The sequence below is a fragment of the Solea solea genome, chromosome 19 (genome assembly GCF_958295425.1).
Source record: "Solea solea chromosome 19, fSolSol10.1, whole genome shotgun sequence".
In the NCBI taxonomy this organism is placed as follows: Eukaryota; Metazoa; Chordata; class Actinopteri; order Pleuronectiformes; family Soleidae; genus Solea; species Solea solea.
The window spans coordinates 10,928,248-10,942,691 of record NC_081152.1 but is presented as its reverse complement, the minus strand read 5'-3'; the positions used below and the strand labels follow the sequence as shown (position 1 = coordinate 10,942,691).

Sequence of the window (14,444 nt, the reverse complement as noted above, 5' to 3'; positions counted from 1 at the left end):
CAAGTTAATAATTGAAACCCATGCACTAACAACGTACGTAACAATCTGTGTCCTGCTTTAAAAAAAAAGTTTTCTCCCTGTCAACACTTGCTCATAAGAGCATATTCCATACTGACAGTTGCAGCCTTAATAATACTAATTTCACAAAGATGACCTTAACTCTGCACATGCCCTATTAAACAGTAATGTTAAAATCTATATAACTGAGAATGAAAGTGTATCATAAAAGCACAGTAATATTTCCACAGAAAATTAGGATTTTTTTAAGTGGAGTCTCGTAGTCTTGGACGTCTGTCGCCCTTGCCATCAAAGTTGTTTTCAGTGCTTACATTTAATTCATGTGGTAACAGAAGTAGACATTATTAGAGAACATTAAGACTTAGAGAAATAGAGAAAAATAAAGTGTCCTTTTGTCATTTGTGTGTTCATTACCATAGTGTGTCACATCATGTGTCTTTGTTTTGATTCAAGCAGACGTTTCAGCCCACTCATTTGAGAAAACACAGTTGTTCGTGAACCAAACACACAATGTCCTATCCAGGTGTTCTGTCCCTTTGGAGGCTGTGAATTTTATAATGTGTTGAACACATTACAGATGTCTCTGTATAATCAACTTAATGTTTGTATTGTTGAATATCCGAGTGCAATAAACATTTATGAAACTATTACTTTGTGTCTGTCTGCGCACCCATCGTGTTCAGCTTTTGGCGAAAAACAAACCTCAATACCATAATTCACTGGCTAGTGATTTTCAAACCCTTTTGACGATTCAAAGTCTTACTCAAGATTTGAATATCAGCATTCAAATCAGCGAAGTTCTGATACTTTTTTTTTTTTTTTACAAAATCCAATATTCCTTTTGAAATGTATGATATAATACAGATTAACATATAGAAACTTAAACCACCATGGCATGTAAACACTTTTGTACAGTTCCTTTTACCAAACCTCAGGTCATTTGTGTCAGAATAGGCAAAGTGGGTCACTGACTTGGGTATGAGTCAAAGATACAGTATGTTTATGTGTTGAGTGTAGGTGTTAAATCCTGATATTCAACATTTGTTCCTTTTCCCCACAAGGTGACTCAAGTGCTTATGTTGAAACCTATACCTGCCAATCAACCACTGCATTGGAAATCAGTGTCTCTTTGGGACACAAATAAAAAGGATTAAAAACAACCATCTGAATGGGACAGTGAAGCAAAATGCCTCTAGGATCCCGTTAAGTCACACCGATGTTTAATGCAAATTCATGCAGTTTATGCAACCTTCTAACCAGAAGGCGAATTAAGGGAGAATGGAATCTCAAATATAACCCATTTTTATTTAGATTTAAACAAAATGTAATCCCCCTCCTGTTAAAAAAAGAGTAATTCTTGCTCTACTTGTGTTCTCTTTGTATCTGCATTAATTTGACTGCTTTGATTTAGGAAAATGTTCCTTTGTTCTTAGCCCCGTGGATTTCCCACTAATTTAACACCCAAACATGTTTTACTCTCCTGCATAGGCATCCATCCATCCATCTTCTACCGCTTTATCCTCTACATAAGGGTCACTAGTACCAATCCCAGCTGACATAAGGTGAACGATGGGGGGGGGGGGACCCTGGACAGTTTAGAGTGTCTAATTTGCCTAATCCCCAAATCTGCATGTTTTAGGACTGTGTGAGGAAACCAGAGAACCCAGAGTACCATTTGGTAAATTAATCTTCATCTAAGACGGATCTTTCCCTAAAAATCGATGTTATTTTGTGAAGCATCCTTCATCTCTCTAGCATTCATGCATTGCTGACCTCTGACCGGGATGCTCACCTTTCTGGTACTGCAGCCAGAGCTGCTGCTGGGACTTCTTGCTGGGGAAGTAGATGCTGCAGCTGAGCTCAGAGCCATACAGGGCCTCAGACACATAGTGGCTGCCGTATTCCTGGAGAAATGCCAGCAACTCGTCCCGTGTGCTGTCTGCTGACAGTGTCTTCAGCACTTTGGAAAAGCCTACCGGGTGATAAAGGAGATTGGAGATGAGAGATTTGTCCTCAAAGTGGTGGAATGGATCAAGGTTAATGGTGTCATATGTGTACAAATTGACCCATAACGTTTGTGGATGTATGGTAGATAAATATATCATAGTTGTTCCAATGAAATACTTTAATAATTGACAACAATCTGCAGAAGGTACGTAGTTAAAATGTCATAGACTGGACCGAAAAAGAACGCAAAAACCTGGTGCTTTTTGAAGCTAAGACCATATATTATCGAGCCGCTGACCTGTAGATAAGGTAATGGAGCTGAGTTTGACTTTGTACAGATTGCTGCGCACTCTCCACTGTTGAATCATCGGATAGCCCACTGCTTCATTGAACTGGGCATCGCCTAAAGGAAGACAGGAAGAAACAAGGAGACAATTTAAGACAGAATGAGTTATAAGAGTGTCAACACATAAAACCATTTAAAACAAATGAGTCAAATCAGACTAATAAAGGCCGTCTGAAATTCAAAATAAATGTGAAGATGAATAAAATCCATCATTTCATTTGAACAGTTTATTGCAGTCCAACTGTTATCCATTATTGCCTTAACATCGTTTATTATCACAGCCCATATCCCAGCTGCTCCTGGATCAATGGCAGATATATAGTGCAGCTTGAACTCCAATTGGATTGCTGACATTAGAAGTGAGTCCAATCTTGGCTTTCTCTGCAATTCAATTACCAAACTTTCACAACAGTTCAGAACTAAAGCCGCAAAAGTGAGGAGCAAGGGAAATAAAAAAAATAAACTGCTTACAGGAACGGTGAGTCTGAACCTCGGGAAAGTGCTTTATACCCAAAAAAATCATGCAGACTGAAAATGGGGTAAATGTGTGTGTGTGTGTACATGTGTGTGATTCTGGTTAAAGCTCCAACGACAACAAAACCACAGAAAAATACATAAAAAAATCAAAATTTGGCTAATGGAGGAATTAGGAAGCCAATATTTACTGAATTAGTGACTCTCTGCACCCACAGGATGGGGAGAACTGTCAAGTACATGTATGATTTGTTGAATGAAGGATTTCTACGGACTTAAGCTAAGAATTTCTTAAGCAGGTAATCACGACTGGATCCTAGTAGGTCCACCGGTGAGAAATGACACCCGTCAGAGTAGAAGAAATATAAAGATGGAAGCAGTAAAACAATAAAAATGTCTACAAAGTGGCTGTAAAAAAAAAAACCACACACTCACCTGAGAGGAGCTGCAGGTTGGGCTGGGGTTCTGACAAGACACCGCGACATTGCTCCTCTACAGGCAAAGGGATGACCATGAGACCGTCGGCTAGCTGGGGAAAGTCCTTAATGAAATTGTTGTCCCTGCGAAAAACAAATAAAGTAGAACAGCTCATGTCACACATTGTATTTCTCATACAGATCTTTGCACAACGAAACATGCCTACATCCAGTTTTTGGGCATCTTACTTTAAAAAAGTAATTAGTTATAGTTACAAATTACTTCTCCCAAAAAGTAATTGAGTTGGTAACTCAGTTACCACATTGTAAAAGTAATTAGTTACTCAGCAAAGTAACTGACATTATTTTTTATGTTCTATAACGCTATTACATTCTTTAACATCCTATATGTCAAAGATGTTTATAATACCGGAATGAAGAATAAAAATCCTGTGTAGAGTATTTTAGAGCATTTGGTATTTATTTGAACTTTGAATTGAAGGGCACAATTGACACACACATGTTAACTTGGGGAAAGAGAAACAAAGGAAAAATGTGGCCTTTCAGTAGTGCAAATCTCTGTATCTGTATACCATTGCACAATAAACAGGGCATTATCCAACTCTTAAATATTCAGTAAAGTAAAATAATACAATAGTGTGCACGTTGTAATGTTTAATGCTACTGACTTTTATTTTGATACACCGGAAATAGGAAGTACGTCATGACATGCTAGGATGTAAACAAACAGTAAAGTGTGGCTAGCAGAAGCTCCCAAGGAAACTGCGTGTATCTGAATTTATTGACGACATAACAAGTCACAACACACGTTGCATATACATTCTTTCCTTTTACCTCGGTAAGGGAGAAGTAGTGTCGATATTTCCACTTAAAAAACGCTACGCTTCCCTGGCTCGTCGCCATTGTCTTAGAACGTACAGTGAGACGTCGCGAGCAGGACACCCGTCCACCCAGCCTATCATCATCGCATTTGCAACGGTGTCGTCATCAATCATCGCCACCCCTGCTAGCCGGACACCGCTGCGCTTCATTCAACCGAATTGTGACACAAGTAACGCGACACTTTACATTCTCAGTAACGGTAACGGCGTTGCAAGGTTAGGAAAAGTAATTAATTACATTACTCCGTTACTGGAAAAAATAACGCCATTATACTTAAACGCCGTTACCCCCTACACTGCCTACATCAGCAACTGTTAAATATTCAAATGTTACCATTTGTAACAAAACATGTCAGGTCCATCATGACTTTGTGTTGAACTCAATAAAAACAGCTCGACAAGAAGAAGAATCACAATTCCCTCCCCGTTCCACTGCCTCATCCAGCTGCTGGCCTCCTGAATCATTCAGAGACGGGGATTTGGAGACTTCACTGTTTTTCTTCTGCAAGTTTTTACTACAATGTTTTATGTGTTGCTATCTTTCTCGTCTCCTCTGCTTCACAGAGGTAAGCTTACAAGGAGCCACACATCAAGGAATGCTATTTAGTGTGAATATTGGATACAAACCAAGCATTTCAACAGTAGTACGAACTTGGCATTTGTGTGGGGAATATATTGTTGAAGAAAATATTCAGTGAGGATTCCACGTATAAATAATCCCACTATTCAAATAAAGGATAGGATTAAAAGTGTTAAATCGGTGTAAAAAAAACAATGAGCAAAGGTCCACTGTGAAAGAATCTGTTTCCCATGTGCATCGGGGAACTATGTTGGCCTTCACACACCAGAAAAGATGTAGCTATTCTTTGTTTGTGTAGTAAGCTTCCACTACAAATTGCAGAATGTGTACTCCAGAGCCTGCTGTAACATGGGCGCGGAAGATGGTGGTCATAGAACTTAGCCCTTGGCCAAAGTATGAGTAAAACCTTTATATTAAGGCTATGGAAAACAGACTATTTGTATGCCAAAGCAACTGCACACGCACAGTTATTGGTAGTATATTCAATTTCTGCAAATAAATCCTGCCGAATGTTACACACTGGACCTTTAAATGCCTTGTCATGATTGTAATTTGCGCCATCCCTGAAGAAAGGGCTACTTACACTGTTACCGTGTCAACAACCGTGTGGAACAGTATGTGTGTGTGAGCATGTGTGCGTGTGTGTGTTTCGCTTGGGGGCCCCAATAAAGAAAACAGCTGTGTCCCCCAATTTGAGGGCAGAACAGAGACCTGCAGGCGAAGATAAGAGCGAGCCACTCTCTTTCTATTTGCCAGCGACGATAAGTACACGGAAGACTGGTGATGCAAATGGAACTGTGAGTTATTGGTGAGGAAGGGGAGTGGGAGAAGAGCCACACACTGCACTATAAAGCACAGAGAGAACGCCTATAAATGCATACGGGGCTTATTAGCATTATGTGTTTATTTATTTTACTTATTTGCACCCCATAAAATAGGCTATATCCATGAGGACAAATCACAAAATAAGTGGCAGCCTCTTTATGTTAGGAATATAGTCCACCAGAAAACATGCAGCTGTGTTTATTTCAGCATTGTGTCCACGCCGCATGCCGAGAGCATGGCAAGTGGCAGCAACACATTTCCCATAATCCACTTCTCTGGGACCACGTCTCAGGGCACAGACCTTGTGTCATATAGAGTAAGGAGATATCACTTCACTCTTCTTGATATCAATTTTTTATCCTCTTCCTCTGTTTCTGTCTCTCTGTTTGCTTCCCCTAACCACAAGGCCTGTTAGATGCAATCACGGCCAGTGTTACAGTGGAGCGGGGGAAGGATTGATTCAAGGGCAAAGGATGAGAGGAGAGAGGTAGGGAAGAGGTGCTATAAAAAGATTATCACGGCTTATGGACACAGAAGGCATATTGATTGCTAAATTAAATCAGCCAGCCTCACGCAAAGGCTCAGAGAACCTGTGGAGGAGGCTGTTTGTACTGAGACGACGTGTAGCTTTACAGATTTTCAAATCCAGATGTGGACTGTCCTTGGCTATTTTGCTCACAGCACCCATAATAAAAAAATGAAAGACTCGCACTGTAGCGTACCCAACAGCTCACTTCAAAAACAAACAAACAGAAAAAGAAGACTGATCCACTTTGGAGGATTACATAAAAGTGTGGAGACGAAGGGCCTCAGGTCTTTGCGGTGCCTTGCACATAAATGTATTAAGTGACTTTTTCCTTCTTCTACCTTCATTTTATAGACAAATATCGAAGGCTCTGTCCCATTTTTATTTATTCTTTTTTCCTTTTTTTGCAGAGTTTAAATGGGTGAGGCAGTAAATCTGGAAGGTTTGTTTACCACGCTGAAAAGACCACGGTCCCCCTTTGTGCATATTTGTGTATGCCAGTGAGAGGACATTGGAGCATTGGTTCGGCTGACAGCTCATTAGCAGACGAGAGATTTATGTGTGTGTCTCTGCGACTGAAAAAAAAAAACCCAAAACACAAAACACCAAAGTGAGATGAGCAGGTCACTTGTCCTTATGGAAAGATCATATCCGTCCCGCAAATATGTCAGTGTGGTTTAGCTGTTATAGCCCGAGTGTCTGTGTCACTTAAGAGGCACGAGTTAACAGTAATGATGAGACGGACTCGGCTTAACGAGCGTCAGTTTAACAAGCAGCAAACCTGCCATTAGGCCTCTCTCATGGCAGACATTTTGAATTGTTTAATGCAGGTGTAATGAAGAGCATTAATAATGAATGCATTCTGCTTAACTGCTCCAGGACCAGGGGTTTGCAAGTGAGTGTACTGACCCACTTATAGCACTCCCTAACACTTAAGTGGAATGGAGCCATTGCTATTTGTCATTATTAATTACACCTGTGGTCTTCTTTAATGCAAATGTGTGAGGATGCACACCTACCGGGTCATTTATTCTTATATAAATATAATTGTCTCCATAAGAAACAAATCACCTAACATGTTGATCCCATTAGCTTGAAACCTACGACGTACGTTTCGACTCAAAGTGGCCACGTGTTGAATAATAATATTATTATTGATGGCTGAATTCCATTTAGCTGTCACACTGTCCTGACTTATTGAAACATCTGAACAGACATTTCACATTTTGCATATGCATCAAATCCACCCATTCATCATTCAACTGCTCTGCTTACATCTGACTCCTTCACTCTCATTTAAACTATAGTGCATATAGCTCTTAAATATTAAGAAATATCCCTCAGATTCAAGCTCATTGTCAAATTAGTTCACACGAACATGGTGCAGAACATAATCACAGGTTGGAGTATGACTGAAAATACAAATAAGTGGCACAAAAAGGTCCAGAAGTGAATTCTACTGCTCAAAAAAACACCAGTTGTTCAGCAGGTTGATGGGATAAAAGCTTTTTTCCCCCGCTCGCCCCCTGCTCTGCCAGTGTATACACACAAACACTCCCTCAGTCAGGTCTGAAAATATTGCTCGACAGAGCCATACGAAGGACACGACATACAAATAATGCATCATTTCTATTTGCGACGAGTAAACAGAGGCAGGGTGACGACATCAACAACAACATGGTTATTTTATAATCATGTGATCTATATTCTAGTGGTTAGCACTTTTGAATATTCTCCCAGTGTGTGCGTGGGGTTTCCTCCCACAGTCTAAAAACATGCAATTTGGGGATTAGGTAAATTGCTGAGGATAAAGCAGTAGAAGATGAGTGATTTAGTGAGAGTGACTATATTGTCTCCTCTAAGCTGTTAGTAGATATCAGAGTCTGTATACAAAGACAGATGACACAACAACCCTTTGATTGCACCCTGCTTCAGTACATCACCTAAATCCTGCCTGACCCATGTTTGTGAATGGGAAATGACACATTTAAAAGCCAGGACAAATCACCAGGTCGTAATTATTATATGAATGCATGTACAGTAAGTATTGTAAGTATTGTTTTTGATTTTACTGGGTTGCGGCTCTCCTCCGGTTACAACGGCACAAACTGTGGCTCCAAATGATGTCATCGACACAAGACTGCAGCACGTGTCTAGTATCGGAGACGTGGTGGCTTAGTTTTGACACAGTAGGAGAAGCTGGTGATGTGTCATTCATCTTTATGTACAGTCCATAGTAGACTAAGCTAAGCTATCTGAATACTATCGTTAGACATAATGGGTACATTTAAGTTTCTCAAAGCCACTTTTTAAAACCAGGTTTGGTAATACCAGATGAAAACTAACTGATTATATACATATATATATATATATATATATATATATATATATATATATATATATATATATATATATATCTAGTCCATCCAGGCACACTGCCTTTTGTTTTAGCAACCAAGATACGTCCACAGTTGCATACAGTACACACATTCACACAGCCTCCTGTCCACTGGACCACATGTGAGTGTGGACTTCCTGTTGTTTTATTCAAAGCCCGCGTGTGTTCATTAAGAGCAGTGGACACTGGGCTCCCCCCCAGCTAAACATGCCTCCTCTCATACCTGAGACGACGCGTGAAAATACCTCTTCCTATATGTGAATGACAATCTCAGATACACAGGCTCCACCGGCCAGTGTGTCATACAATTACATCGGTCGGGATGAATATAAATATTCCAAGCATGTTTATTCAAGCTCTCGCTCTCAGAATCTCTTGTTGCTCTACATGTACTATATCGAAAAACAAACCCAGTTAAGACACATCTGACTCTTAAATTATGCCACAGCTCGGGCCTCACAAGCAAATATTTTCTTTGTATTTGAGAACTGCGCTTCACTGTCAGTATTTCTCCGTGGATACCGTGTAACAACTGCCTGCTGTTTGCTCAGCCAGGTCTCCAGCAGTAACCCCGTGCTTTGGTTTTCTACGTCTTGAATTTCTCCTCTCATCTCTTCTCACTTTCTCTCCAACACATGATTTACGCGATTTAGTGACAACATCTCAATCCACAACTTTAAGCCAAACTGAATAAATAGATAGACGCTCTGCTCAAAACCTTAACATTGCTAAAAACAAACAAACAAAGGGATGCAGTGAGGTACAGGGTACATAGAGACACCAGGTAATTGGTTTATCTCGAGACTCTTCAGGTTTAAAATCAATTTTATAGACAATTATAGGATTACCAACTAGTCAGCTCCTCGACAAGAGTCCAATCAACAAAATTGTCTTGCACCACATAAAAAAAGGTGGGCGTATCCTGCAAATTAATTTAAAGTGCCGACTAATTATAGTGCTTATTTACAGAGAGAAAAAAACCCTTGATATTGTCTTTGATTGTGACTCTATCTTCCTTACAAACTGAAAGAACACACGCCATCTTCGAAAAACACAACACTGGGACCAAATTACCCAATTTTAAAGACTCAAATTCAGAATTTATTTATTTGATTTTGCTTTTTTAACCCAAATGGACATCATCTGATACACAGATTATAGTGATGCCTATAGATAGAACTATATATTATATATTATAGAGCTGTAAATAATCCGGAAGACCATCAAGAAAACCTCAGGTCATCTATTACTCAGCTTCAGAGGATTTAACGGTGGAATGTTATACAAAATGACTCTGGTTGCAGTTTAAGTTTAAGTGAAACCTCAGTTCAAGGTAAGACGACAGTTAAAGCCGTCACAATACTGTAAACTTCAGCTTCAAAAAAAAAAAAATGTAGATATGATTTAGAAATGATGAGCCATGGTTGCTGGATTTGAGGACCGGATATATTCCCCAGTCTGATTTTTAATGGGAGCCCATTACTTTTTAGGTCATGCTCTGTTAACAAATCCTGTCAAATAATCTAACACTCAGCTGCATCCCGATTCACATTTTAATGACGTCTTTTAGGATAACACTGGGGTGGGAAAGTTATGATGCTCGGTGGAATTAAAGTGTCTGTCTCTAATGATAAATAAATGACTAACTGAAAGGAAACAACGCTTACTTTATGTCTGTTGATTGTTTATTGTTGATTGTTTATTTATGTTTACTTATGTAACTGCCTGTTTTGCACCGTGGGTCTGAGAGGACTGCAATTTCATCTGTGCTGTATGTTGTACATATAGTACATTTGACAAATAAAACTACTTGACTTGACTTGAAACAACAATACACTTCACCACTAGAGGTTGCTCTTTCTCTGTGCTAAAGAAAAATGGTGTTGGAACTGAATGTGAGTGTTGTGTCAGCACTTTGAACTGATGATTTTTGGAAAAGTTAAAAAAAAACAAAAAAAAAGGTCACGTAAATTGAAGCTTAAAAATATTACAAATCACCGCTATCATGGTGCGAGTAGAAAAGTATGTACAGTGTGTGTTTGTGTGACAGGTAAGCAACACACGTGCAGTCAGGTTTGGCACAGAGCTGGAGGTCAGAGGTGAAGCTGGAAGCAGAGGGGAGTTTTCAGAACATGTCAGACTAAGGTGAGGAGATTATTTCTCCACTGGAATACTGAAGGGGAGAAGAGTCAGGGCTGAAGAGTCAGGGCCGAAGAGTCAGGACAGGGCAGAGGCATCACAGAGAGTGGGACGGACAGAGAATCAGAAGCGGAGTGCGAGACTTGAGTCTTGGATCACGATGGAATGCGGACGTACGGCTGTGTTGTGCCCTTGGTGGCCTCGTAGGCTCACAGGAGTGTTTTTGAACCGCATACGAGCGGCCACTGGGTGTCACTGCTGTGCAGATAGAAAAAGGTAGTGTGTTGGAGAATTTATAGAAGCTGAAAACAAGCAGGGTTACAGCATTCTGTGCAAGCTGAAAGGGTGTCAGAGTGGATACAAGAGGGCCAGGAGGGAGGAAGAAAATGCTTTTGCCTGAAACACAAAAGAAGAGAAAGGCGTTCTAGCTTGACAAAAGAAACACTTCCCTGAGCACTGTCAATCTTTACAGTCAAACTCTTCTTATAGGAGCAGTCTGGCTCCACCAGATAGTTTAGTTTTTTTCTTATTTTGATGTATGACGGGAGGTATAGAAGAAAACAACTAACACAAAAACAACATGTCCGGCAAAAACTGCGACGTATTCTGCTGAGAGACTTCCAACAAGCCCATTTAAAACGAAACATTATGATAAAACACACTCTGCAATGCTACACATCTAAATGTCCTAATCTGCAAACACAAAATCACTGTTTTAGCAAGAGTTTTTCCTAATATACCAGGTCACAGCTGCGAGTGCATAATTGTAGTTATACCCACTTGGTGTGGACTCATAAGTCCCCTCTTAATCCTCGCCTTCCTCATACAAATGAGAGCCAGAAACAGTCAACAGGAAATGTGACATGCAGCATGACACAGCGAGTTTTGTCATTTCTGTAGCTGTCATGCTGTTTGGATTCACCACTACAGAGGATAATTGCTCAGTAGTGAGAAGAAATGCATGCCACCAGAACTCAGCACAAGGCAAAAATGATAAGTGCCTTGTTCAAAACAGGTTCCTCCTCCACAAAGCTTCACAACTCGGAAAATCGGAGCATTAAAAAAGAGGTTCGCTTGTATTTTAAACTGGGAATTACTGCTATTCAGAATCAGACACAGGTAAAGTGACACTCAAGCCGCGCAACCATGTCAAGCTGGCAGACCACAAAATTCAATTCAATTCAATTCAATTCCTTTCTGATCAAACAACAAAGGTGTGTAATATTTCACTTTTCGGTGACTTGGAAGCAATTTAGATGAACTTCTCCTTCAATGTGTCTGATCACATGATCAATCCTCATCTTTCTGGTTCTCCCCCAGTGAAAACGTTGCCACACTTGCCCTTGACCATCATCCCTGGGCTCCTTGGGCGGATCCAGTTGCATGTACTATGTTTAACAGCTGTAATAACTGTGTGTTTGAATAAGCGATGTGCGCGGGTGGCGGGATGAGTCATGACAAAGACAAAGCATGCGGCGTATCGTGGGACACGTGGCCCAGATGAGGAATTAAAGAGTTATTAAAGGATAGCGTCTAAAAACACAGGCTAATGTGTGGCGTAATATAAAACAATCCGCTGTTTACCTTAAGACATTTGTTGGAGCATCTTATTAAACTCACTTGATAGATGATTCCACTGAGTGGACAAGATATGGGGACTTTCCATGGCCAATGTTGGGGATTTTGTCAATATAATGAAAGGTAGCGAGGGTCACTGTGTTCTTCAGACACACACACTCAGCCTCACTTTCACTCCACTGGCTTGTGCATACAAATGTAACATTTCTTTTTTTTTGTTGTACTTGTATATCTTTGTTGGCCTGTCATAGAAAAAAGTGGAAATGATGGTGGCCAGAGGCATTACCATAGAGATGAAGTTTGGTAGCAGAGAGTGAGGGGTCATCCAGGCAAGCAAGCTGTGGAACTGATTAGAGCATTGCTTTTCGACTCTTTTTTTCTTCTTTTTTTTTATGACTCCACTTGCAGGTTTTCACTTTTCTTTAACTCTGCCAGTTGTAGCTATCCATCCTTACAGGCTTCTGCCTCCCTTACTCACCCACTCACAGATGTAACAGTGTTAAGCGATACCATATCCTGAAGTTAAAGGCTCTCCTTTTACCCTGCGAAAGCAGAGCACTCCGTGTCAGAGTTTGACAGGAAAATACAACAGGAGGTTCTATTTTTTTCGTAAATTTGGCACAAAGAACAAGAAGCAGAACAGCTTATCCGTCTTCTCCTTGAACAGAAAAGACGGGGCTGCGGCTCGGGAGGAAGAACGGCACCGCGCTGAATGATCACAGGGTCAGAGACAGATGATAAAACACACTGTCCAAAGGACAAGAGTGTTTATTGTCGGTCTTTTGGATCACAATTGCGATTGCAAATAAATTCAAATCAATTCGCCAGAAGGAAGCATTTGCACAATAAAACAATTAAAAGATAAAACTTGGCTTTGAAAGTCAGACAGAGGACCTTGATGCACACATTTCTCTGATTTATGTATGTGTGTGTGTGTGTGTGTGCGCGCTGTCCTTGTATACAAGCTGTGTATCAGCATCCAGCATCCTTCATCTACCCCAAGAAGACTGGCTTATCTGAAGACCTGGTTAATTCTCTGGCATCCTGAAGCGTAATAAATGATACACAAAAGACATTTAAGAACCTCATCACAGTTTTTCCGCAGTCCTTGTATTTGATCTGCAGTAATGGGCCAAGACATTAAGGCTGTCTTTGTATCCTTTTATTTCACAATGTAATGAGTAATATGACTGACGGGATAATTGCATGCATCTGTGCTATCTGGCATTCTGTCTCTCAACATGACATGACTGAGTAAAAAGGGGCTGTTACGTCGTCCGTCTTTGAAAGGCAGGACGTGCCAGTCACAGCGCGGGAGCGGCAATTAACTGTTTCATAGTGTGGCCTTGCAAAAGTGAGAGCGGCAAACTCAAATGCACGTAAATAATACAAAACAGAATGACCTACACGCGCCTATCTATTATTAAATGATATTAATGAATCATGGGCGAATGGTAAATTGACAGCGCGAGGCAACGATCTCCGGCCACTGCGAGGGGGAGAGACGGGGGGGGGGGGATAAGTGAAGACGGATAGTCGTCCAGAGGGGACACAAAATTACAAGCGCTGCCACCCTGCAGTTCACTGCTGCATTAGTAGTACATTAATCAATACTAAAAAAATCTAGCCACTAATTCAGGAATTAGCCGTGGCCAACAAATTACTACACGCTGCTTTTCTTTGGAGACAGGGGAAGGCGGTCGAGGTCATTTTGGACAACTGCCACTGTTCGCTGGCCAAAGTGAGGAAACTCAATCGCGAAGTCTGAGGTGTTAATGCTCTGCGCTGCATATTCTTATTTTTCACCCTCTAGTATACAGTTAATTATGCACATGCACCTGAATGTATCAGTCTAGCACTGCTGCAGAATAGTATTACCAGCTAAGCTAAGTACATTAAAAATAAAACACACATTATACCTGGTTTCTCAGGAAAAAAAATCTATTAGTGAAATAATAATTAAAAAAAAGATGTGAAACTCCACGCACAAGGTACTTTGCAATGCAAAATATGAAGTCCCTGACGAGTCAAAATACAAATGATTTAAATATTTTGTGCTTTAGATGAATATGACAATCTGCGGAACCATGTGGGCAAAAACAAAATACAGGACTACGTCATCCTCCCTATGCTTATAAGGATTAAAAGAGAAATACTCAACCTTTGCATTCCTCCTTGCAGATGTTGTCCTGCCTCCCCTCTCTCCTCCTCCTCCTCCTCCTCCCCCCCTGCCTGTCTGAGTGTGTTTTCTAAACTGCTGAATTACACTAAGTGACAATGACTGAAAACCTTGTC

General features: G+C 40.5%; 1 protein-coding gene across 3 annotated transcripts in view; it reads right to left on the bottom strand.

The window, feature by feature from the left end:
- Nucleotides 1–14,444, bottom strand: part of LOC131446138 (astrotactin-2) — a 249,769-nt gene that overhangs the window by 53,072 nt on the left and 182,253 nt on the right. For 2 of the 3 annotated variants that reach the window (XM_058617167.1, XM_058617168.1), the window contains 3 exons: nt 3,221–3,345; nt 2,264–2,368; nt 1,811–1,990 (listed from right to left, as the gene is read on the bottom strand). In XM_058617167.1, the coding sequence (XP_058473150.1) occupies nt 1,811–1,990; nt 2,264–2,368; nt 3,221–3,345 (410 nt within the window). Of the gene's footprint in view, nt 1–1,810; nt 1,991–2,263; nt 2,369–3,220; nt 3,346–4,056; nt 4,326–14,444 lie in introns of those variants that run through there. The other variant, XM_058617169.1, reaches the window with a different exon arrangement.